Source organism: Myotis nattereri, assembly GCF_964212035.1.
Source record: "Myotis nattereri genome assembly, chromosome: 1".
Lineage (NCBI taxonomy): Eukaryota > Metazoa > Chordata > Mammalia > Chiroptera > Vespertilionidae > Myotis > Myotis nattereri.
The window spans coordinates 161,205,131-161,230,918 of NC_138075.1; the positions used below are offsets into that span (position 1 = coordinate 161,205,131).

The 25,788-nt window shown below is 39.2% G+C and overlaps 1 protein-coding gene across 1 annotated transcript in view; it reads right to left on the minus strand.

Annotated features, from left to right (window-relative positions):
- BANK1 (B cell scaffold protein with ankyrin repeats 1) overlaps positions 1-25,788 on the minus strand; it is a 326,025-nt gene that overhangs the window by 219,831 nt on the left and 80,406 nt on the right. The window contains exons 3-5 of the mRNA XM_081113839.1: positions 18,516-18,670; positions 9,934-10,072; positions 1,085-1,224 (exon numbers count right to left, since the gene is read on the minus strand). Coding sequence (XP_080969965.1) covers positions 1,085-1,224; positions 9,934-10,072; positions 18,516-18,670 — 434 coding nt within the window. The remainder of the gene's footprint in view (positions 1-1,084; positions 1,225-9,933; positions 10,073-18,515; positions 18,671-25,788) is intronic.

Sequence of the window (25,788 nt, forward strand, 5' to 3'; positions counted from 1 at the left end):
TTTGTTACACATTCTTTTGGAGTGTTTTGTGGTGAATTTGAAGATCACATTGTTCATTTGACTACCTCTTTATTTGTCTCTTCCCCCGTCTACCCTTCCCCTCTTCCCCACCACACACCAAAAAAGGCAATTAAGCAAGGTTATAATTCTAAGCATCTCACAGCTATAAAAAGAAGTGACATTTATTTCAGTCTGAGAACTTGATGAAATAAGCACATAAAGGATAAAAGTTCCACATCAAGCAAACTTCCTCTCTACTGCAAGTGGGTCAGGTAACAAGAAGATAAATAAAATGCAGAAATTAAACTAATGTCATAAGATTAATCAAAAAGCAATAATTACATTCCAATCTCATGAGGGTAGGGGACTCATAGCATCTACATTCATTGGAAAATGTCCCAAACAAGGCTCTCCGAGGAGGCCACAAACTCCTCGCCAAGTGACCCTTGCTGAATAATAGAAGTAACCTGGGGCTTCCCTGTACACTTAGAATACCTTTTTGTATACTTACCAGAAAATGTTAACCTCTGGATTTCCTAACAAACATTGTTAATTTGAAGCAAGAATTTTCACTATCAGATAACAGTGATAAATGAAACTGAGAAAAACATACACTGAGCTTGGAAATTTCCACACGAAAATAACAATTCCTATCTAGCTTAACACCCCAGGCTCCCTTTTGGGTGGTATTCTTGGTTTGTCTGATTTCTTAACCTCTGAGCATCAGATGGCCTGACTTTTCTTTTGTTTTGTATTGTCCAGATCTGGATAAAGAGGAAATTAATTTCTTAAGCCTTCTCTTTAATCCTTCTGTCTTTCTTTATCTGCTCTGTAACAGCTTTAAAATGAGCCCATCACAATAGCTATTTTACAATGGGTAACCTGTCTCTCAGTGACATTATCTGGAATGGCTGACTTAAGCAAAGTAATTTATCTGCCTCGCAGAGGTTCTGTTTCCTCCCTTTCCATTGATCAGTAATTCATTCTTATTCAACCAGCATACAGTGTTTCTACAGAAGTGTGCATTCTTTTATCTGCACTGGCTTTTTAGGCCATTATCACCTTCATGGAAAGATCAACTTACCTGGCACACACCATTTCCTGGACCTGCCACTTCCAACAGGCCTCCCACAGCCTTTTCTGTTGTGTAGTATTTCATCTCAGTTTGGGCCTTAATGATTCCATCACAGTAGACATGGACACTGACGGAGCCAGCAGGAAAATCTTATCAAACACAAAAATAGAGTTAGGAGCTGAGTATATAATACCTGTCTCACATTATTATACCTCTTAGAGAATATGAACGAAGGCTTTAAGAATTCATAATGATTTTACTAACTTCTAGCACTGATACTTTCCTTTTTATCTTTAGAAGTTAGAAATCACATCATAGAATGTACAATTTTAGATTTGTTAAAAAAAACTTACAAGACATGGTAAAAGTATAATAAAAGTAAAGCACTAAGTCCTTTCTCCCTAACTACTAATTTCCATTAAAAAAAATCTATGATCATCTTTAAATAATAGTTTATAATTTAGAACAGTAAAGTTGCTCATAAAAAGGTGTTTTTTTTTACTACTCTTATGATGAAAATTTCCATAAATTATAGATAAGTTTCTCAAAATTGTGTTTGAACAGAGAAAGAATAGAGTCAATTGAAATTATAGAACTTCTATTCAATTGATTATAATGAAAAACCTTTGGGAATGCAAGATTTAATGCCCTGTTATTTAAGTACAAGTTACACCATACATTTATCCAAAGTCTTTTGTGAACATCCTGTTTAAAGTGGTTGACATTCTTCATTGTGAATTCTGATCTAACACACTAACAGTTAAAGTTACCTAAGAATTTTGGACTTCCCGTGAAAGAATAACAATAAACAGTCATTTCAATAGCAAAGTCATTGTGTTTTATTGAAACAAAAGTAAACAAGATTTATCTTTAAATTCATTTCCAGAACATACTTTAAAAACTTTCACTCTTTGTTCTGGAATCATTTTCCAAATTCTTCTGGGAAAATTTTGTCATCTAAACATCTGGGGTTTGGAATAAGCCATTAAGAACAAGACTGAAAAGCTAGTTATAACCCTAATCCCCGAATGAAGCTTTGACTATTTAAAAGTTCTTAAGGTTTAAGCATTAATTTTACTTTATCTCCTAAAGTAAAGGATCTTATAATATTGCTCGAGGTAATCTAAAGCCCACAAAAGCAATCTTAAGCTTAGCTAGATGAAGAAACTGAAATTTCCTCTTGCCCTATTGCTTGACTAGTCACTTAACCTATATTATAAAGGAAACGCTCTCTCTTCCTAAAGTATCTGTCCAATAGAGAATGAAAGAGAAATAACAACAAAAGACTGAAAGTTGTACAGTGCATCTCTTCACCTACAGCCATACACATATGGTGACAGGGGTTCTGGAGTTTTTGGAGTCAAATGAAATCAATCTCAGTAAATTTCATAAGGATGATTTTGAATGAAGAAATTGGTTTTGTTTATCAGAAAAAAGATTAGGAGTTTTACACTGGGGTGGTGGTGTTGCCTTTCTGAAAGAAAGTCAGGTGATAAATGATAAGAGAAATAAGGTCAGATTTACTTGCTAGGTCTTCGATATAGAATACTAAAATATTCTAGACTAGAGGATTAAAATGAACTCATTTGTTTCTGATATCTGGAGCCATTAGTTGACTCAAAACTTTGCCATTAGATCTACTGATAATGATGCTGACTTTGGAGTAATCCTCCGAAGAGATGTCCTTTGAAATACTGTATTTGCTGTGTACATTTTCATATCTATTGGATGTCAGTGGTTAAATAAGACCTAATTACCATTTTCATATGGATTCATTTGCTTAGGAGGGCTCCTTCAGAAGGTATTTCTGAATTGGCCTTTTTTGTGAACAATACCCATATGGCTTGAGCATTATTTTACATTAACCTTGGGCACCATGATGTCTACATTTTATAGCTCTTCAATGAAAATAAAGTGAATTACTTTAAAGATTCAAATAGGAAGAGGAAAAGTGAGTTCTGGTATTTATACTCTAAAGTAGACAATTCACATTTAACACGGGAGGTACACACAAAGATAGGCCAATGTCTCCAACCAAGCAAGGGTATAGGAGTCAGCGATGAAGAAGCAAAAAGGCTTACAATGGAAGAAAAACAATAGAACTCCTTGCCCTCATCAGACATAGATACACAACGAAGTACACTTACAGAGGAGCAGTGGTGTTAAAATATTCTACTTAAATTTCAAATCTCAAGTTCTAGGCTCTTCAAGAGTCCTTGTCAACCTTTCCTGTCTCTGTGATTTAAGTGGTCTGTCCTTCCATCTGAAGGACCAATTAAAGTAACTTACGGATGATATAATCCAAAGGTATTTCTTGAAAGTCAGAATTACATTCACTAATTCCATTTAAAAGGATATTTCACAAACCCATTAATTTAAGAGTGTTTCATTTTCTATATTTCCATTGTATGAGAAGCTGTGTTCCTTTGTGAACCAATTTTAGCCCATATCACATGGTAAACCTTAAATACACCTACCAAAGGTTTCCATGGGAACTGAAATCAACATGACTCTTTTGATTAGAACAGTATAATTAAATAAATACTGGTAGCTTCAAAACCTTGGTCGTGCTAAAAATTAATATAAGTTTTATAAATGTTAAAATCATCTTCCTGAAGATCATATAGAAAAATTTCATATTGCTATTTTTATAAACAGGTTCAGATTAATATTTGGTACATCCTAAAGTACTTTTCATCCTTTTAAAATGAAATATGATGTTATAATTTATATTATTCAGAACTCAGTTTTCTAATTAATAAATAGATTCTATGTCATTATGGATTCATTTTATGGTATTTTCAACTTTTAATTGTTTGTGCCCCTGTTGTATAAAATATTTTTCTGGCTGAGCTGCAGGTACCAGAGGAATACCCTCTTCCTTCCGAGCAAGAATTAGTTAATATTTCTAGTTTAAAGCTTTAACATGTATTTTTATATGTTTTGGCTTAAACTGGACTATAGTAAATTTAAATTCTTTCAGCACAAAACAGTTTTTCTCTGAGACAAACCTGTGGATACCATTGGGAAGGTTCGTTTTTTAGAAAAGAAAATAATTACAAATTTATCAAGTTATTGAGCTGAGAGGGAGAAGGCAAAATTTAGAGGATATTTTCTCAAGTGAAAAAATCCAGTTAATATTTATAGGTATGTCAAAAGGGAAAGAACAAGAGAATCTTAGGATTTCTTCCCTGTGTAGGACATTGTACTTTCATATAATTTTGTTATTCTCTGAATTGTTACAAAGTTAGAAAGAAACATACTTTAAAAAGAACATTAATATGGCTTAGTGTTGGGTTGAAGAGAGAGAAATCTGAGGCCAATGTATTTTATATGCTTCAATGTTAAGAGACTAGTAATACACACACACACACACACACACAAACACACACACTCACACACACACTCACACACACACACATTTAGATGGTTAGGAGCAGGTATCCAAACAAAGAAAGTAGAGTATTTGGCCTTAGGGGTAATCTTTTCTAACAGAAATGCTTTGCCTACCCCAATGTCTATTATCTTCTTCCTTTCAGAAGGAGATTTTGATTTTCTTTTGTTGTTGCAGGACACAGTTTCATCCAACTAAAAAGACTGGATTTTCTACTCTTCCTTTCGTCTAGATATGAACTTGGGATTAAGTTCTGGCTAATAGGAAATTTATTATTATTTGTTATTATTTAATAAAACCTTCATTTCTTTATCCCAGTGGTATGCTGAGAAACTGACTCTCCAGAAGGAGAGAAAAAGAGAAAAAGAAATAAAAGAAGCCCTGGTATTTAGATTTGCCCATATCTGTGGTGTAAATACTTACACTATGACTGATTTAAGCTACCAATGTGTTATGGACTGTATGGTGTCCTCCACACCCAAATTCTTATGTTGAAGCCCTAACCCCTAATGCACTGTATTTGGAGATGAAGACTTAAGGAGGTAATTAGGGTTAAATAAGGTGATAAAGGCGGGGGCCTTATCTAATAAGACTGGCACTCTTATAAGAAGAGGGAGAGAGACCAGAGAAAAGGTGCGCAGAGAAAAGGCCATATTTACATGGAGGTGGTGGCCATCTGTAAGCCAAGGAAGGAGATTTTGCCAGAAACCACCTGTTGGCCTGTTGACCATAAACTCTGAGCCTCCAGAGCTGTGAGAAAATAGGTTTCTGTTGGTTAAGCCATCCAATCTGTGGTATTTTGTTAGGAAAGTTTGAAAAGTTTAAAAGTGGTGTAACTAAATATGTATTCAGGAAGAGATACAGAAAATTGGCTCTATCAATCCAGTATGAAATGGTCCCAGCACACCACTACTTCATCAGATGGCTCTGAACATGGGTGTGACGGCAAAGTCTTTGGAGCCATCTTGTTCCATAATAATTATGGCCACACCCTAGGACTGTGGAGTGGTGACTAGAAATAAGCCTGTGTCCTGGACAGTACTGTGAAGCTGCCATACAGCCCTCAACACAAACCAGATTTACATAGAAATCTCTGGTTACAGCACAAGGGAACATTTATAGGAAGCAGACCACATTTTAAGTCATGACTGATTAACTCGGTCCAATGTTCAAAAATCAAGTCACATGAGCATGTTTTCTAAGCTGAAAAGATACTGGACAGATAGGGGCCTCCTCTGGACACTGATGCATCCGTATTCTTTAAAAGAATTCTGAGAGCAGGAGAGGTTCTTGATATGCTTCCACTTTAACTTTTGACCACTCCATTTTAACGTGGTATTCAAAAACATACACAATGATGTTTTAAAGATGATGTGGGAAACTGATTGAGACTATTTCTTGAGTTGGAAGTCACCAATGGGCGCAGGGATTATATATGAGATGAAATAGAATTGGGAGCTCTCCTGAGCATGATTCCTCAGGGTAAAAGGGGGCAAACCATTTTGCTAGTTATTATATCAAGAAATATAAACAGAGGACTAAGAGATGAGAGGGGCAATATGAGGTATGCAATATTTATAAAGAAAGATGAACCCCTCAATTCTCTTCCCTATGGAAGTATTTATTTATTTATTTATTTTAGTTTATCTTTATTGTTGAAAGTATTATAGATGTCCATTTTTTCCCCCCATTAACCCCTTCCATCCTGAACCCATCACCACCCTCCAAACCAGGTCTTTTTAAATGGTTTACCACACCCCTCCCTGTGTTTAAGGGAATTGCTAGAGGGAGAGATTGACACTTTGTTCCTCCATTGGATGTCTATTAAGTGTGGTCTTATATCTTATCTTTTTATCTCAAAAAAATCCCTTAAGTAAGTACTTGAAATGTAAGTAGATAAGCCATTTTATCAATAAGAAAATTGTGGCACAGAACAATGAAGAGACTTATCTAAAGTTACCCAGTAAATGGCTCCACACATAATAAAAACAGCTCTCTTGGTCAATAGGTTGTTTCTTTGGCTATGTGCAGATTCTGGACCAGTCATTAGCCTGTAAGAGCATGCTGGGCACTCTCTCTTACGCCACAATTGGTGTAGAGAAAAAGAAAGCTTATTGTACAGTCATTGCTTTTCAACTGAACTTCCTGAGATGATGGGAATGTTTTAATAAATCATTTGAAATGTGATTAGTGCAACTGAGGGACTGAATTTTGAATTTTGTTTAATTAAAGTAAATTAAAGTTTCAAAAAACAGATGTGGCCAGCGGCTATAGTATTGGCCAGCACAGCTACAAAGCATACTTACTCCAGATCCATAAATACATCATGACATCAATTTACTAGGTGTTAGCTAGCATTTTAAAAAAATGAAAATAAATACAATCCCTGGTTCTCTGATTATAATGCCCAGTGCATGTTCTTGCATGTTGTTGACTTTTTCATTATTGCTCTTAACATATTAGCCAGAGTTATTTAAAATTCTCTGTCTGGTAACATCTGTGCCACAACTAAATCTGGTTTGAAGTTTGCTTTCTCAGTTTAGATTAATGTTATTTCTTGGCTTTTGGAATGACTTGTAATTTCTCATTGAAAACCACAAGATTGTGTCAGGTATAAGGAATGAAGTCAGTAGGCATGCAATGAGAACATATAGTAATCTGGCTAGGAGTTGGGCTGTATTTAATATTTGCTGTAACTGTGCGTATCAGAAATTTCAAATTCCTCTACTGTCCTTGTTTTTGTCCTCCCTCTTGACTTGTGTTTCCCTAAGTCAGGGGTCCTCAAACTTTTTAAACAGGGGGCCAGTCCACTGTCCCTCAGACCATTGGAGGGCCGGACTATAGTTTAAAAAATACTATGAACAAATTCCTATGCACATTGCACATATCTTATTGTGAAGTAAAAAAACAGAACGGGAACAAATACAATATTTGTATTTGCATGTGGCCCACGGGCCGTAGTTTGAGGACCCCTCCCTGTCCTAAGTGCTCTTCCTCAGAAAGATTCTGTGTCTTGCATTACTGTCAGCCACAATGCGTTGTCATTAGACTGAACCCTGCAGAGTGGCGCTGGTGGTCAGGCTGAGGGAGGGGAAGCCTTCTAATCTTATAATTCAGTCTCTTAAGGGACCCAAGTCTCTTGGTTTTGACCTTCACAGATGTTTCCTCCCCACTTCCAGAAAGACCAGAGAGGGTACAATGGGGTGCACGCCCTTTCCCAGCTGGGATAAAACTTTGGGAAAGTGGTTTCTTCTGTAGAGCAGCCTTCGTTATGGAGAACAGACTTGGAGTATTTCACCATGCTGATTCTTCCTCTGGCCTGGCAGAGCCTCCGGAAGATCTCAGATCTTCACTTTGAGAAACAGTGAGGTTCCTGGAGGTAAAGCCCACCAAATTATAGGTGCCTCACACAACTACAGTCCCCAGGAGATTCTTACTCTCAAACTGGTCCACTCTCAGCCACCAGAATTTCATCAAAATTGCCATGGAAGTGTTCCTACTAGTTTCTGGCTCTAGTGACTTCTGCTCCAGGAAAGCAGATCTTGGATGTCACTCTCTTGATGTACTTTTCTCTCCAAATTTTGGGACAGTGGTTTGCCCTGCAACCATAGCTCTCAATGAACTCAGGAAAAGTTATTTATTTTCCGTTTGTTTGACTTTTTCTTATTATAGAATGAGAGTGACAATATCCAAGTTCTACATGACAGGGGTAACTACCACTAGTCTAACTATTGCTTTTAAAACCTTTGTTTTAGTTATGGGTTTATGCATATGTACTGGCTCATGATATAAAATGTAGTTCTCACTAGGGCTCAGGAAATTTTAAGGAACAGTGCCATGAGGAAGAGAAAATAAAATTCTGAGGCCATTTCTGCTGAGACATGTCCCATACATATTCCCACATATACTCATGGAATCAGTCTATATATTCCTACATAGCACATAGCAATTAAAATTTCATAAGAAAATCTCTCATTAATTTATATAATATACCAGTTGAAAGAAAGGCTTGGAGAGGTTTAATTAGCTTAACTAGTAAATAGTGGTTTGTTTAGTTTTGCTACAAACTTGCTGTTTAACTATATAGACATATTATGAACTAGTATATTTTGGAAAATATAGACTATTAGCTTTCTGCTTTGCTGAAAAACATTTGAACTTTGACATGCTTTACTCTTTGCACTGCTCTTAGCTACTAGGTAAACTGAATATAAAAATCTTTTATTAAAATTCTCATAAAATGTTAATGTAAGTAATTTTATTTGACATTTTGGTCTGCTATTTGTGAAATATTATCTAAGTTCTTCTTAATTTGCTAAATTGTTTTTTTGTAGTGATTTTAGTCTAGCTAGATTTAGTTTAAACTCCAAAACGAATTAGTTAGAAATTATTCTTCATTACATCATTTAAAGCTGTGGCAGAGGAAGTAATGGTCTTTGCAAGAGAAACAAAGAGAGAGTTCTTTCTCATTTCATTTCTGCACATCTTTGTCCATGAGAGGAAGCAGTATCTACAATGTTATAAATGCTTGGCAGTCTTTCCTTTCTATAATTGAACTCCCACTTCGGCTGTGCAAGGAAATCCATAGAGGGGACGCATGCTTTTCATAACAGCTACATAAAAATCTCAGGATGTTCCAAAGATGATATAGTCTTTAATTTTAAATATTTTTACATTTCCGAATTTATAGTAAGATTGCATATCTTTTACTTTAAAATATTTTATGAAATTCACATTTATAAAGTTATGTCAGGTAATTTTATTCTCTGATTATAAAAAGATAAATTAAAAAAAACAAGTAGTCTGACATTTTATATAAAAACATTCTGAAATTAATATAGTAGCTTTTAATTTAGTACAATTATCATGGCCTGTGTGGATATTCCATCTGATACTATTTATCGGGTGCAAGCAAAGTTGCATAATGAAATGATTAGCTTCATAAATTAAATAAGGAAAAGAAGGGACAATTGTATATAGAAATGTTAGCATAATGACAAAATAGTGAGAAAGATTTATGCTTTCCAAAACAACCAAAAATATACTCAGGAGCATGACACACAAAAAGACAGAGTGGGAGGAAGAGAGGAAGAGGAGAGAGAGGAGCAAGAAAGATTTCAAATTCATAATGAACATCCAAATAGCTGCTAGTCCTGTTACAACAAAGCTGACGATTTTAGCTCCATATACACTAGCTGGTGTATATTCGAGTGCTCTCTGCTGACACATATAAGAATATGTGATGTTACTGGATGCCATTTCACAACATGGTACACAAGCTAATTTCTCATAATTTACACATTTGTACTTTTGCAAATTCAGATTAATAGTGAAAGTTGAGCACAGGAAACACCTGCAGAACAATATTAGTTTCTGTAGGGAAGTGAAACCATTTATCATAAATTTATTGAAAAAAATTCAGGATGATGTTTTATATTTATTAAAGCATAAAAGAATTTCTTACCTAAAGCTTTCATACACCAGACAGATTTATTCCAAAGGGCTGGCCGTGTTCTAATGCATTTATTATTTGATGTAAATTCAACTTCCACCATATCACCAATTACTTCATCTCTCAAAATAATAAATATTTCACCAGGATTCTAGAAGATGAAAAATATAACCCAATTAAGCATTGGAAAATGTTTACATTAACTAAATAACCTGTTACGTTCATTAATGACAGAAGTTGCACGTGGTCATTATATGTCTTCTATCATGTCCATATTTTCAACCATATTTAGAAATGAAATATGTAAATGTGATTCTCACTACATTTTTAGTTTATGGACTTGGTGACCATTGAACACTCAATTTTTCCCCCCAATACCATACTTTGCAACTGAAAAAGTAGTGAGAACATAGCTGCTCCCTTTTTCTCTTGCCTCTTCCCTGTGTGGTTCTGTATCTCTGTATCTGAGCATCACTTCACAGACCTCCAGAGAGCTGCAATTCAATTGCTAAACAAACCCTTTTTCCAAGTCTTTCCTCTACCTTTCTAGAACTTGATGTATTTATCTATAAATAAAAGGACTGAACATTTAAATATGCTTTGTAAAAATTTAAATATGATTTTTTTAAAAAAAAACACAATAGTTTTAAATCTTACCTGAAAAAGATTCTCTTGTTAGTCTATTTATGATGGTTATCAATGAAGGTTATTGAGTTGACTAAAGGTTATAAAACTGAAAGCTTAAAGATTTTTATTAAGGTGGAAAAGCTAAATCTATGTACATAATATAATAAGGGTTATTGAAAACCTCTTGGAATTATTTTAAATTAGGGATAAGAAGATTAACATTAATACAAAGAAAAAAGAAATGAATATTTATTAAACATCTATTTTATACTAAAAATTATTCTAAGCCCATTTACATAAAGATCTTTAAAAATCCTAACCAAAACATACACACACAAATACATACATGCAAATAAGTGCACACACGAAAACCAGAATGAAAACTATTATATTTCCCTTTTCTGAATAGGGTGACCAACACACAGAGTTAACCTGTGAAGATGAATCAGAACAACCCAAATTCAAAATCGGCACTATTTTTTACATCATGTTGTTTAACCCTTCAAAATAACTAAAATGAATAGTATTTTTATGATTATCTCAGATATCACCCTTCAAAGGTTTTCTTCAAAGTCCAACTAAACTTAAGTTCCTCACAAAATAAACAGGAACCTCTTATAAAGTTGTGATTACCCCAAAGTCATTAATTACAAAGTTGCCTTATTTAAATGTTATCTCTCTAAGCAAAAATCAACCACCAACAAAGCTTACATATTTAATGCTCTGTACCAAAGAGTTTGTACAAATTCCTTGATGTTACAAAATCTTTTCAGCTGACACACTTCCACTTTGGGCATTTCCACCAGTGCTCCCAAATATTTTCCCATAGGCTATTTTGATCTAAATATCTCCTCACCAATTAAATTGCACACCAAGAAAAGATCCCACCTGGCTGGTGTGGCTCACCAGTCTATGAACCAGAAGGTCACGGTTCGATTCCCTGTCAGGGCACATGCTCGGGTTGTGGGCTCGATCCCAAGTAGGGGGCATGCATGAGGCAGCCAATTAATGATTCTCCCATCATTGATATTTCTATCTTTCTCTCACTCTCCCTTCCTCTCTGAAATCAATAGAACTATACTTTAAAAAAAGAAAAAAGTAAAGATCCCATATGAAGGAAACTACCACTATTCCCCCTCCCACTCTTGCCCCACACATCCAATATGTCAGAAAATCTTTCTTGTTTTTTTCCTTGTACCTTCTCCAATGCACTACTTTATCTGAGCCCTGAAAGTTAAGACCGTGAGCCTCATCTGTTCCTCATATCTTCAACCTCTTCCACATGGTACCTCATGTCTAGCACAGTTCTTTAGTTCCTTTGTTACTCATACCTGTCACCTTCCTTCAAATATTTAATGACTTCCCATTTCACTTTGGCTCAGATCCCCAATTCCTCCTTCAAAGTTCTTCAGAGTTTTCTGCCATGGAAACATCACTTATTTAACTTTGTCCTCTGTTTCCAAACCTTGTAAGCCTGAGCATCCTCTCCCATGTTTTGTTAACCCAGGCAACTCATTCTCATTCATGCATGTTCCAGGCTGCTTCTTAAACATCGATCTCTCCTTGATAGAAGGCAGGGCTCCACCTTTCCACCAGAGAAAAGTACTAAACAAAAGACAAGCAGATGAGGCACTTACATGTTGACTTGTACACAGGGCCAGCTTCATAGACAAGCAACCTGTGCAACTGCCCAGAGCTCTGTGCTTGGCAGGGCCCTGTGCTTAGTTTAGTGTTCTGCTGTCACTGCCCAAAATACTTAATAATTTGAGCAAGGGCCCCTGTGTTTTCATTTTGCATTGGGCCTGCTGATTTGTTATGTACAAACAGCCAGTCCTGTTTGTACATAAGGTTGGCTTCCCATTTCATTCCTTATCTCTCTCCATCTCTCCATACTTGCCCTCTCCATCATAGTCCAACTCAGGTCTCACCAGCTCCACAAATCCTTCCTACAGTTTCAGCCCATGAGGAGTTTTACAATTCCAAAGGAATCACAAAGAATTTACACCTACACTCCTAACTTGACCCCTTCAAAGTTATGCTCTCTGCTCTTAATAAGTGTTCCATGTCTAAGGCTTGCCTTTCCAGCTAGATTTTAAGCAGCCTGAAGGTATTTTCATTTTCTCATATCACTGGGGACTCTTGCAAGATCTTTGTATCCAAGATACAGTCTGTTCATGTTTTCAAATTAAGAGGAAAATAAGACTGTGAAAATTGAGCCTGCTGCTCTGCTCCTTGTCTCCCTCAGGACTCACGGCCTCATCTGGTCCCTGCATCTCTGTGCAGGAAGCAGCCTGCTCCAGGAGGGAAGGATGCGCTTGTCCAGCCCTGTCCTCATGGACATCTTAATTAAAGGTGAAATTACATGGACTCATTTAATTCCATGGAGAACATGCTGGGATAGTCAAATGGTCAAACATTTAGTTTTATCAGTTTGAAGTTGTTATTTTGCTCTCAATCTTTTCTCTGTTTATTCCTTTAGTTATGAGCATTTGAATAGAGAGAAAGGGTTATTATGCTTATTATCACTTCCAAACTCTAATGTTTTGCTGAATTAGTCAAAAACTTTGAGACGCAAACAAAAGGGCTAGAACTTGGTCTACAATATGACATACAATATGCAGATAGTGAAGTTTTGTGACTCTGTCAGGGTGGGTGTCTTTATTAAGCACAGGCAACAAAAGAATTTTGATCCTAGGGGTCATACTATGACTTTTGTACACGGGCCAATGGCTCTTTTCCCACTTTAATAGCCACTAGCTTAGCAAGTGTAGCTTCATGGGCCTTATTAAGCTAGGTTTGTGCATATTGGTATAGCCATCATGGATCTGACCCTTGACAATAGAACAGTGATTAGCTTATGGCAATGGTTCCAAACTAAGATGCTAATTCTTATCCTCAGAATCACCTGGGATGATTCTAAAACTCCCAATGTCCAGGCCATCACCCAGACCATTTATATCTGAGTCACTGGGCATAGAATTTAGGTAATACTATTATTTTTTTAAAACCTCCACTAGTAGTCCCTATATGCATCTTAGTTTGAGAAACACTTGGTTAAAGGGAAAATACATCATTCTATTGGTTGTTGTAAAGCCTGACCACCAAATGGGCAGTACTTCACAACATAGATATTTTTGGCATTGATACACACAATACTTTTTTTTGCTACTTTTACTGTGATTTTTTTCAATTAAATCACAAGATAAAACTTTAGGTTAAGACGGATCACAAAGAACTAGTGTGTGATTTGGTGTCAGATATAAGTGGGCAGTGATGCTTCAGGGGTGGGCAAACTCTCTGACTCGAGGGCCACAGTGGGTTCTTAAACTGGACCGGAGGGTCGGAACAAAAGCATGGGTGGAGTGTTTGTGTGAACTAATATAAATTCAAAGTAAACATCATTACATAAAAGGGTACGGTCTTTTTTTTTTTTTTTAGTTTTATTCATTTCAAACGGGCCGGATCCGGCCCGCGGACCGTAGTTTGCCCACGGCTTCTACTATTATATATCGTTTTACTCTGGAATCAGGGCCAAGTGATAAATAGGTAGGAGGTAATATCTGAGATTCTTATGGCTTGCCCATGGGCCCATACAAGTCACATCCACCCATATAGTCTCAGGGTTTCTCTAGATTTGTAACTTACATAATCTGTGGTCTGTACAACGGGCTTGGAGACTTATATTATGGTTGCAGCCACAGAGGTATGTCAATGAATAGGTGAAATAAAATGAAGGCCTTTATTAGGGAATATGCCATGTTCTAGGACTCAGATAGAAAGATAACTCAAGTTATTATAGTTCTAAATGCTGATAAAGCCGATTAAAGGACCTTTAACAGTTATAACTGTAACTTTAAGAATTAAATTAAATTTGCTCAAGAAACCAAGTGACTGAACTGATTTTAAAAATGTGCTTCAGTCTTAGAGACTTCCTCTTAAAGCCTCAGGTGTAATCCATAAAAGAGTGACTGGAAGACAGCTATGCTCACCGCTGTGCCACCAAAGCACACACAGGATGCGGCCCCCGAATCTGGCATGACAGAGTGCCTCTATGACAAGCACACCCTGAGGACAGTGATGCAAGCTCAGCCTCAGGCTGGCTTCCCATGCCACAGGCTGACTTCACTGGTCACCAAAGCACTACATGCATGCTGGGGTTACCTTTACCTTCTGTAAAAGTTGTACCAAATCATCTACTTCTGTTCTTTCATTTGTACCATTCCTTTGTATAGAGAAACTTGATACCCACTTCCCCCTGCTACTCACCTCCCAAAAGACTGACTGGAATCTGCTGAGAGATTACACAGCCCCAGCAAGTGATTGGAGATAACCGGTTGAAGCGAGGTCTCTGAAGTGGAGCACTGGATTCTCGATGCCATTCTGAGGTGATTACTACTGTGAGGGGGCCTGAATGTATCTCCTTTCCTCTGGGACAGGATTTAACCTTGGCACTATTGACATTTTTGGAGCAGCAATGTCACTGTTGTGCATTACAAAATAGTTAGCAGCCTCCCTGGCTTCTACTCACTAGATGCCCATAGCAGCCCCCAAGTCATGACAACCAAAACTCTCTGCACACTTTATCAACATTCTTCTGGGGAAAGGGAAGCAAGATCACTCCCAGATGAAAATCATTGCTCTGAGGGAATTTGCCAGAAGAATTAATGAAATTAAGACTTTGCAGTAACACATAGCAACTGGAAGAGGCACCAGAAAAATAATGATGAGGTTCAGTTCTGGATTAGATGCTGTTCCAGTGGGGGAATGCCTCCCAGGTGGAATTTTCATCATGGATATAAAATTGGATAAGACTCATTAGAATAATGGGTGCATTGGGCAGACAGAACTCACTGACTTCATATCTCTCATCATCAATTACCCCTCAAGACAAAATCAAGAGGAATATGCTAGAAAAAGAAATGCCTTGACCCATAAAAGGATGGAAAAATATCAAAATAGCTAAAGAACATATATGGACACAGACAATGGTGTGGTGACGGCCAAGGGGGGGGGGGCGGGGCAGAAGTGGGTGGATGTAGGCAAAGGTGGGGGTAATGGACATCTGCAAGAGCGTCCACATCAAAAAAATTTTAATAAAAAAAAGGCTAAGAAATAAAAATATCAAAATAGGACAAAGGATCTTAATCCTAAAAGATGGTAAAGAAAGAAGCCAACATTATGTAGCAGCTTTAACCTGTTAAATTTCATCTCGGTGTTTCTCAAAGAGATGGAGAATAATTCAAATAAATAGAGCACCACAGGCATATCTTCACCGGTGCGTAACAAACACACACACACACACACACACACACACACACACACACACACACACCACGCTGATGAAAAAAAACTTTTCCGCTGTTTTTAAAGTGGTGCACGATTTTCAAGGCCCAGGGAATAAACAATCCATGGAAACTAACAATGCAACAATAAACCATCCACGGAAAGATGACGAGGCTAAGGGAGCAATACTCCCAGGCTCCTGGGCTTAAGAGCAGCAACAGAAGCCTCAGTTAAATAATCCACTCACACTGATTCCCCCGCATAGATGAGGGGACCGGGAAAGCAGCTCTGGGAGGCAGCGCCCAGACCCAGGCAGCTCCACAGCAGGAGGCAATAGCAGGACAGATTCAAACTAATGCCCTGTGCATCAGAAAGGCGAATCATGCCACGAGAGGGTGAACTCACAGAGAACGCAGCGCTGATGTGCTGGGAACACAAAAGCCCATAGAAACATGAATAGATTTGGGGAATGCTGGGTGTGAAAGGCACACCTCCAATAAGACCTGGTAGCTGGCAAGGATAGCATTGTAAGTTTCCAGATTTTGTACGATGGCAGAGAATCAAGGATCACCTCCTGGGAGAGGAGGCGGTATTCTTCAGGGGTCTCTATACACTAAGTGGAAGCCTTCTCAGAAATGAGGAAGTTCAAAGCTTGTGCCTTCAGACAACAGGCAGAGACTGGATGTTTTCCTGGCAAATCTGAAACATGCTTTTCTCTCCTTTGGAAGCAAATGATGTCTCCCGTGTGCTTGGCAATTGTCATGTAGATTCCGATTGTGTACTAAGATCAGGCTCTGAGAGAACACAACCTTTTGACTGAGGGAACTGTTGTTAGTCCAAGGATTAGCTGCTTTGGAATTTTTAGGGTGTGGAACTGGTACTAAAATATTCTCTTATGACCTTTTAACTCAAGGTTGCTTAAAAAGTGGGGTGCCCAAGAGAAACTTGAAAAAGAAATCACTTCACTTCAGAGGGTCTGGAAGAATTATTTCCATGTCAAATAATAACTCACCATGATTCTGCCACTCAAAGAACCCTGGTCCTAACCAGTCATCTCTGCCTGAGGGGCAAGGAGCTTTCCTTTTTGAATTTGAATTTCTCTGAAAATTTAACATTGGGAAGGTTTTGTATTATTCAAATTGTACTGTACAGATATTTTTAAAAGCAGTTATTTAGAATCATTGCATAATTCTTGAGGAGCTATTTTTAGTTCCAGAGGGTGTTTTTTTTTGTTTTGTTTTGTTTTGTTTTTTTTGCTTGTTCTGCTCTGATTTGATCTACTTGAGAACAGTTCTCATTTTCCTTTTCTTACAGTCTCTTCTATTTATTGCTGTCTCTCCCATTATTTCTGACCCAACAGAAGCCACCAGTTCTGATTGTTTAACCTGAGGTTCCTCCCTTAAGTACGTGAGTCCTTTAAGTGGGTTGCAGTTTTTTCCTTGCCTGATTATCTGTGCCAGTTATCTTGAACCTGTGCAGTTTAGGTTTCTGGGGTCTCTAAGGAAGCACCAGAGAAGTTTTTGTTTCTCTGGAACTGGTAGCATAATAGTTTAAAAATGCGATTCTTCTGCTGAGGCACGGAATCTGGGGGTGAGGGAATGAAACTGTGCCCAATGGCTCAGAATGGGCAGCGTCCCCCAGGACCGCTGGTCTCAGCAGGATCAGAGAGTCTCTCCCAACACACATCTCCCAGCAAGCAGACAATGCAGCCCCTGCCAGCCAGGCACATAAATCCACTCACTGCACCAGAAGGTCCTTTGCATGCATCTCCCAGGCTCTCCTGTATCTTTGGCTATCCCCACTCAAAGACACAGACACTGAGCCAGCATTCTTTCATTGTCTAGACAGTGATGGCGAACCTATGACACACGTGTCAGAGGTGACACGCGAACTCATTTTTTTGGTTGATTTTTCTTTGTTAAATGGCATTTAAATATATAAAATAAACATCAAAATATGAGTCTTTGTTTTACTATGGTTTCAAATATCAAAAAAATTCTATATGTGACACGGCACCAGAGTTAAGTTAGGGTTTTTCAAAATGCTGAGCTCAAAAGGTTCGCCATCACTGGTCTGGAGATTACGTAGCCTGAGATTCCAGTCAAGCTCTACCAGGAGGTTTAGTTCAAGTGTTCATTCCAAGAAAGACAAGAGGAAAACTGTCATCAACATGTATTCATGTAGTCACCCTCAGAAACCCACCTCACCCTCCATTAACCTTTTATTCCCAAAGGACCAGCTCTTCTAGATCTTATGATATTTCCCCTTGATAATGGAGGCCTTTGATACATGTTTTATAATGGAATAATTGAACACCCTGAAAATAAGTATTTTCAAATTACAGAATATATTTCCCTGTATGAAAATAAAATATTTGCTTTGGTTCATACAAACCCAGCGTTCCTTTTGAAGTAGCTTGATATATGTAGCAATTGTAAATCTGTTTGCAATGCATCAGTAACATTTGATAAAATTAAACTTTCACATATATTCTCCAGCAGTCGATTGTTTGACAAATAATGTATCAAATGCCTACTCATGGCCAGATGTCATTTTGGGTTCTGAGGACATAGCCATGAGCAAAGTAGGCAAAAACACCAGTCTTTTGGGAGCTTACATTTTATTGAAACGCAATATCCATTAACACAATAAGGCCACTTAAATAATAAGGCATCTTAACTGACCTCACAGGGAACTTCCGTGGGAAGCACCATTGCCAGTGGTCTGCTGCTTCCTGAAACTTCAGAGAATTCTTCCATGTGCTTCCTTTCGCTTACTTCGCCAGGATGTTCCACTCTTATGTCTGTTGGAATACTGAACTCAAGGTACTCGTTAGAACCTGGAGAAAAGTGCATGGATATCTATTACGATATAGCGAAGGCCATTTTATTTCCTACACTGTTATAAAGACTAAGTACTGAGCAATCCATTTAATTCATTTACGGAACAACCGAGCTGAGTTTAAGAACCAATGCTAGTAGTTAAGATAATGCTCCACAACTAAGCTAGTGTTATAACCTTAGTGACTAAACTAAAGCCACTACATATGTTCATGACTAGTTAATGTTTTCCCTGAAAAATCCAACCACCACTTAATATTTCTCTCTTACTATTAAAATAGCAAATCTGAAAAACATGCAACTACATATTTTCAGTAACTATAATAAGAAAATTGATTTCATTTTAAGTGGAAACAATTTAAGTCAGAAGAATTATTTACCTTTTACATATATTTCTAGTTTTTAAAATAAAAAAGCTGAACTAGCAGACACTCACTAAATAAACTAATAGAAACACTAGTTTACTAGTGGAATATTAGTGTTCATCAACATGTGAATGTGTTCTGTGGGGAAAAAGTTCTATATTAAATGAATTGCGGGGTTTTATAGCAGTTTTACTATGAACACTGAAATATTCTAATGTCAATTTTGAATTTCAAAGAAGAACAGCATTTAATTTTTAAAAATTTTAACATTTAGTAATTTAGCATCTGATCTCAACCATTAAAACATTTGACTGTATTGAATAAAAATATGTTGTGTTAAGAGAGATAATAATATTGTTATCACTCAGTGTTTCAAAGCCCAAAGCATTTTATTAGGACACTGAAGTAATGAGGCTGAAACCAAGGCTGTCATGACTAAATCACATCTGTAGAGTCTTAGGCCAACCCCATGTTTTGTTTTGTTTTAACAACCTCTTATTGAGATACCCTATGGTTCTCCATTGTGCCCTCAATTAACTACAAATAGCAAAAAATTCAAATAGTTCAAGTATAGGTGTGTTCTTAGTGATCTTTGGCCAAGAGACAAAGGATAGTGACAGGATAAAAAGGAAGAAGAGCCAAAGGCAATATAGATAGAAGTAGCTAGAATTTGGTCTCATAGTATCCAAGAAAAGTGAAGTCACCAGTTTTATACAGGTAATTCTATCAGGATGGCAGAATAGCAAAGGAGATGCCTCCTAGAGAACAGCTATCCCCATGCCACAGCTAAGAAGGAGAGTGTGTTTATTCTACCTTATGAAAGTTGCAGAATAAAGTCACAAAAGCACCTGGGATTTGAAGATTTCTCCTAGGATTAGTCTTGCTTAAAATGAAATTTAAAAACAGCCTTTATTTCCCTAACAATTTAAAATCTATATATATAAAAGCCTAAGTGACCATTACAACCGAACAACCGGAATGACGGGTAGACCAGTCGCTATGACAAACACTGACCACCAGGGGCAGATACTCAATGCAGGAGCTGCCCCCTGGTGGTCAGTGTGCTTCTACAGCCAACCTTCCATGGTCCCTCCTCCAGCTGGCTGCCCCCCTCCCCCATAGGCCTCAATCGCTGGCCAGGCTGAGAGACCCCACCTGTGCATGAATTCATGCACTGGGCCTCTAGTACTTTCATAAGATGTGTCATTCAGTGTCTCTCTCTTTCACACACACACATACACACACATATACATCAAAACAATAAAAGATTATATAGAACTGGCTCAATCATTTTGTGAATTGATAAAATAACAAAGACACTGATTGTATTTAATACACCTTAAAAGAAGGAGATATAAATTATTCTACCACCAAAGTATGTAGACTGTTTTCTGATAATTTCTCTATGCTAATAGGTTAAAATGAGCTATTTTATTTATCCTGAGGGCATAATCATAGATGTACAAAATTATTTATTTCACAGAAGCACAGTTTATAATGCAGAAAATTGGAAGCATTCTGAGCAATAAGGGACCAGATAAAAATATGTAATGTCACTAATAAAAATTACACAAAAAAATATTTAGTAAGGAAGAAGTTTATAATATAATTGAAAAAAATTCAAGTTACACAATTGTCAATTTAGTAGGTTCCTATTTTAGCTAAAAAAAAAAATAAAATAGGATCTTTGGTTTCAGATTTCACATGTAAGGAGCTTTTGAAGTCACCACTCATCCTAAAAAACAGAAAGCTGAATGGACTAAAAAGTCAACAATTCTTTTCTTAATAGTTACGAAAGGTGCAGACACAGCACAATTGAAGACCCCAAGGTTGAAGAGACAGTCAGGAAAATACAAGTATCCTCAACTATGTAAGCAGAGAGATCAAAAACACCAACATAAGTGAAGCATGCCTTTGATGGGTTTAGCAGTAGATTGAGCACAACTGAGGAAAGAGTCTCTGAGCTAGACAATATCTCACTAGAATTTTAGAAAACTGAGAGGCAAATAGAACAAAAACTAAAAAAAACCACACATAATGGAATATCCAAAGACTATGAAAAACCTACAAATGGCATAACATACGTGTAATGGGAATACTAGAAGAAGTAGAAAGAGACAAAGTAACAGAAGAACTATTTCAAACATTAATAACTGATACCAAAACATAGATCCAGGAAACTCAGATAATTTCAAGTAGGATAAATCCCAACAAAGTACAGGAAGAAATAACATTTTGACATGGCAGGAAATAAAGGACAAAAGAAAAAGAATAAAAAGCTAAAAGAAAAAAACACATTACCTCTACAGGAACAAAAATAAGAATTATATCTGAGTTCTTCTCAGAAACTTTGCAAGCAAAAAGAGAGTGAAGTAAAATATTTAAAGTGTAAGAGAAATGAACCTTAAACCCAGAATTCTGTACCCTGTGAAATTATTCTTTAAAAGTGAAAGAGAATTGAAGACTTCTCATACAAACAAATACTGAGATAATTTGTTGTCAATAGACCTGTCTGCCAGAAAACTTAAAAAACAGTTTTTCAGTGAGGAGGAAAATAATATAGGTCAGACCCAGATTTATATACAGAAGGAAAGAGTATCAAGAAGAAATAGCTAAAGGTAATATTACAATATTTATTTTTCTTATTGTGATTGATATAACAGATAACAGTTTAAAATAATAGCAACAATGCATTCAATTACACATGTGTGTATATATATATATGTATATGTATATGCTTATGCATGTTTATCCTATCTAATAAGGGGGGAATATGCTAATTACTGCCACACCCTCAAAGATGGCGGCACCCACAGCCACAAGATGGCAGCACCCAGGCCCCTTAGCCCCCAAGCTGCCCAGGGCCAGCCCGAGGTGCAGGCAAGCCTCAGATGGCAGCTGTCCAACCACCCAGGACTGCATGAGGCTCAGGTAACCAGGGCGGGCCAAGGCTTGCACTGCTGGCAGTGGCAGCAGCAGAGGTGTGATGGGGCGTCGCCTCCCACCCCTGAGGGCTCCCAGACTGTGAGAGGGGGCAGGCCGGGCTGAGGGCCCCCCCACTCCAGTGCATGAATTTTCATGCACGGGGCCTCTAGTCTATATAATAAAAGCCTAAGTGATTGTTACAGCAGAATGACTGCCTGCTATGATGCACACTGACCACCAGGGGACAGGCTCTCAATGCAGGAGCTACCCCCTGGTGGTCAGTGCGCTTTCACAGGGGGAGCACCACTCAGCCAGAAGGTCTCAGAGCTGCAGCCAAGACTCAGAACTAAAGCCGGCTCTCAGCTCCAGTGACAGCCATAGAAGGTAAATAAATCCCAGAATAAAAAAAAAAAGAAAAAAAGGAGAGGTTGGGAGCTTCAGTTGCCCGCCAGCCTGAAAACAGCCCTCAGCCCCTCACCCAGACTGGCCAGGCACCCCAGTGGGGACCCACACACTGAAGGGTGTGTGACCAGCCACAAACAGCCATCATCCCCTCACCCAGGCTGGCCAGGCACCCCAGTGAGGACCCCCACCCTGATCCAGGACACCCTTCAGGGCAAACCAGCCAGCCCCACCCATGCACCAGGCCTCTATCCTATATAGTAAAAGGATAATATGCCTCCCAGCACCGGGATCAGCAGAGCCGCGAGGCCTCCCAGCACCTGGATCAGCGGAGCCGAGAGGCCTCCGGGCACCGGGATCAGCGTGACAGGGGGCAGCACCCAAACCTCCTGATCGCCCTGTGGCTCTGTGTGTGACAGGGGGCAGGGCCACAACCTCCCTATCCGCCCTGCTCTGTTCGTGACAGGGGAAGGTGCCCCATCCTCCTCATCAGCCCTGCTCTGTGCCTGATACGGGGGGGGGGGGTAGCTCCCCAACCCCCTGATCGCCCTGCGGCTCTGTGTGTGACACGGTGCGGTGCCCCAACCCCCCCACCCCCCCAAAGGCCCTGCTGTGTGTGTGACAGGGTAGAGCCATAACCTCCCCATTGGCCCTGCCCTGAGTGTGAGAGTGGCGGCACCCCAACCCCCTGATCAGTCCTGCTCTGTGGGTGATAGAGAGCAGCGCCCCAACCCCCCCCCCCACGGGCCCTGCTCTGTGGGTGATAGAGGGTGGCGCCCCAACCCCCTGATCCGCTCTGCTCTGTGTGTGACAGGGGGTGGTGCCCCAACCCCCTGATCGACCCTGTGCATGACAGGGGGGAGTTCCCCAACTGCCCTGATGGGCCCTGCTCTGTGAGTGATGGGGGGAGCTCCCCAACCCCCTGATTGACCCTGCTCTGTGCGTGACAGGGTACGGAGCCCCAACCACCCTGATGGGCCCTGCTCTGTGCATGACAGGGGGCAGCGCCCCAACACCCTGATCGGCCCTGCTCTGTGCATGACAGGGGTTGGCACCGCAACCTCCCCATCGACCCTGCCTTGAGTGTGACAGGGGACGGTGCCCCAACTCCCCAATCGGCCCTACCCTGAGCGTGACTGAGGGTGGCATCGCAACCTCCCAATCCACCCTGCTCTGTGCATGACAGGGCGCGGTGCCCCAACTCCCCAATCGGCCCTGCTCTGAGCCCAACCAGGGGCTGCACCTAGGGATTGGGCCTGCCCTCTGCCACCTGGGAGCAGGCCTAAGCCAGCAGGTCGTTATCTCCCGAGGGGTCCCAGACTGCGAGAGGGCACAGGCCTGGCTGAGGGACCCCCTCTAGTATATATATATATATATATATATATATATATATATATATATCATAATAAAAGGCTAATATGCAAATCGACTGAATGGAGGAACAACTGGTCGCTATGATGCACACTGACCACCAGAGGGCAGATGCTCAACACAAGAGCTGCCCCCTGGTGGTCAGTGCATTCCCACAGGGGGAGCGCCACTCAGCTAGAAGCCAGGCTCATGGCTGGTGAGTACAGGGGTAGTGGCGAGAGCCTCTCCTGCCTCTGTGGCAGTTGGACATCGCCCAAGGGCTCCCAAACTGCGAGAGGGCACATGCCGGGCTGAGGGACCTCCCTTCCCCCCTGATGCACAAATTTTGTGCACCAAGCCTCTAGTATGTGTGTGTGTATATATATATATATATATATATAGATAGATAGATAGATAGATATAGATAGATATAGATATATAGATATATAGATATATAGATATAGATAGATATAGATATAGATATATAGATATAGATATATCCATATGTATATGCATATCTATACTAACAAAAACCTAAGTGGCTCTCATGCCCTCACGCCTTCACGCCCGTACCCGACACCCTCATGCCCTCGTGTGACACCCTCACGTCATCACAAGATGGCTACCCCTATGTTGTCACAAGATGGCCACCCCCATGTCATCACAAAATAGCCGCCACAAGATGGCCATCACAAGATGGCTGGCAGGGGCGGGCAGTTGGGGGTGACGAGGCCATCAGGGGAGGGCAGGTAGGGGGTGATCAGGCCTGCAGAGGAGGGCAGTTAGGGGTGACCAGATTGGCAGGGGAGGGCAGTTGGGGGTGACAGGGCCAGCAGGGAAGGGCAGTTGGGGGCAATTGGGCCAGCAGGGGAGGGCAGTTGGGGGCAATTGGGCCAGCAGGGGAGCAGTTAGCAGGCAATCAGGATGGAAGGAAGAAGCAGTCAGGGGCAATCAGGCAGGCAGGCAGGTGAGTGGTTAGGAGCCAGCAGTCCTGGATTGTGAGAGGGATGTCCGACTGCCGGTTTAGACCCAATCCCTGCCAGCATTTGGACATCCCCCGAGGGGTCCCAGATTGGAGAGGGTGCAGGCTGGGCTGAGGGACACCCCCCCATGCATGAATTTCATGCACTGAGCCTCTAGTGTATACATATTTGTAAGTATATATATATTCACATACTATGTGTATATGAATATATGAGACAAGAAAAATATTACCATTATCTTAACAGGATTATATCATTTTAAGAATTTTCTTCCTCATTCATTTTATGTACACCAGATTTTCAACAACTCACAAATGTTATTTTTCCAATCAGTAAGACAAAAATAAATATAATCAAGAAACTATTTATCATTTTTGTTGGATGAGAGGATAGCAATTTCATTTTCATAATCAAAATTATGTATTTTAAGTGGTTTTCATTATGTATAATTTAGAATACACAAATATAAAAGAAAAACCACCTATAATTAATTTTATTCCCTAGAGATAACTTTTTGATATATATCCTCCTAGTCTCTGTTTGAAAAATACAAATGCATATTTTTGAAAAATTAAAATGGGACAATCTTAAATGTATTTACAATATTAGGTACAACAATAATACTTTATATTCCAACTAGAGACCTGGCGCACGAATTCATGCACAGGTGAGGTCTGGCAGGCATGCCCCGATCAGGCTGGGACAGCTTGGAGGGAGGGGCTGTGGGCAGTTGGCCTGCCAGCCCTGCCCACTGGTCAAACTCCCAGTCAAGGGGGCAATTTGCATATTAACCTTTTATTATATAGGATGACTCTTTGCCATCAAGATTTTCCCATGCATAGTCCTTATTTTGAGCACACACTTAAAACTGTAATACCTGTTCAATGCTGAAATAATGAATTTCTGTCAAACATTTAAAACTATTTATAGATAGCTTTCAAATTCTGTGAGTCAGAAACTGTTCCTTCCCCATATATTGTTCAGCTAAATAAGATGATCTTTTATTCTTCTTCAAATAAGTTAAAAAATGTGAAGACAATGCAGTACTTTGCATTGACTAGAATTAAAAAATAAAAAGGTACAACTAATCCA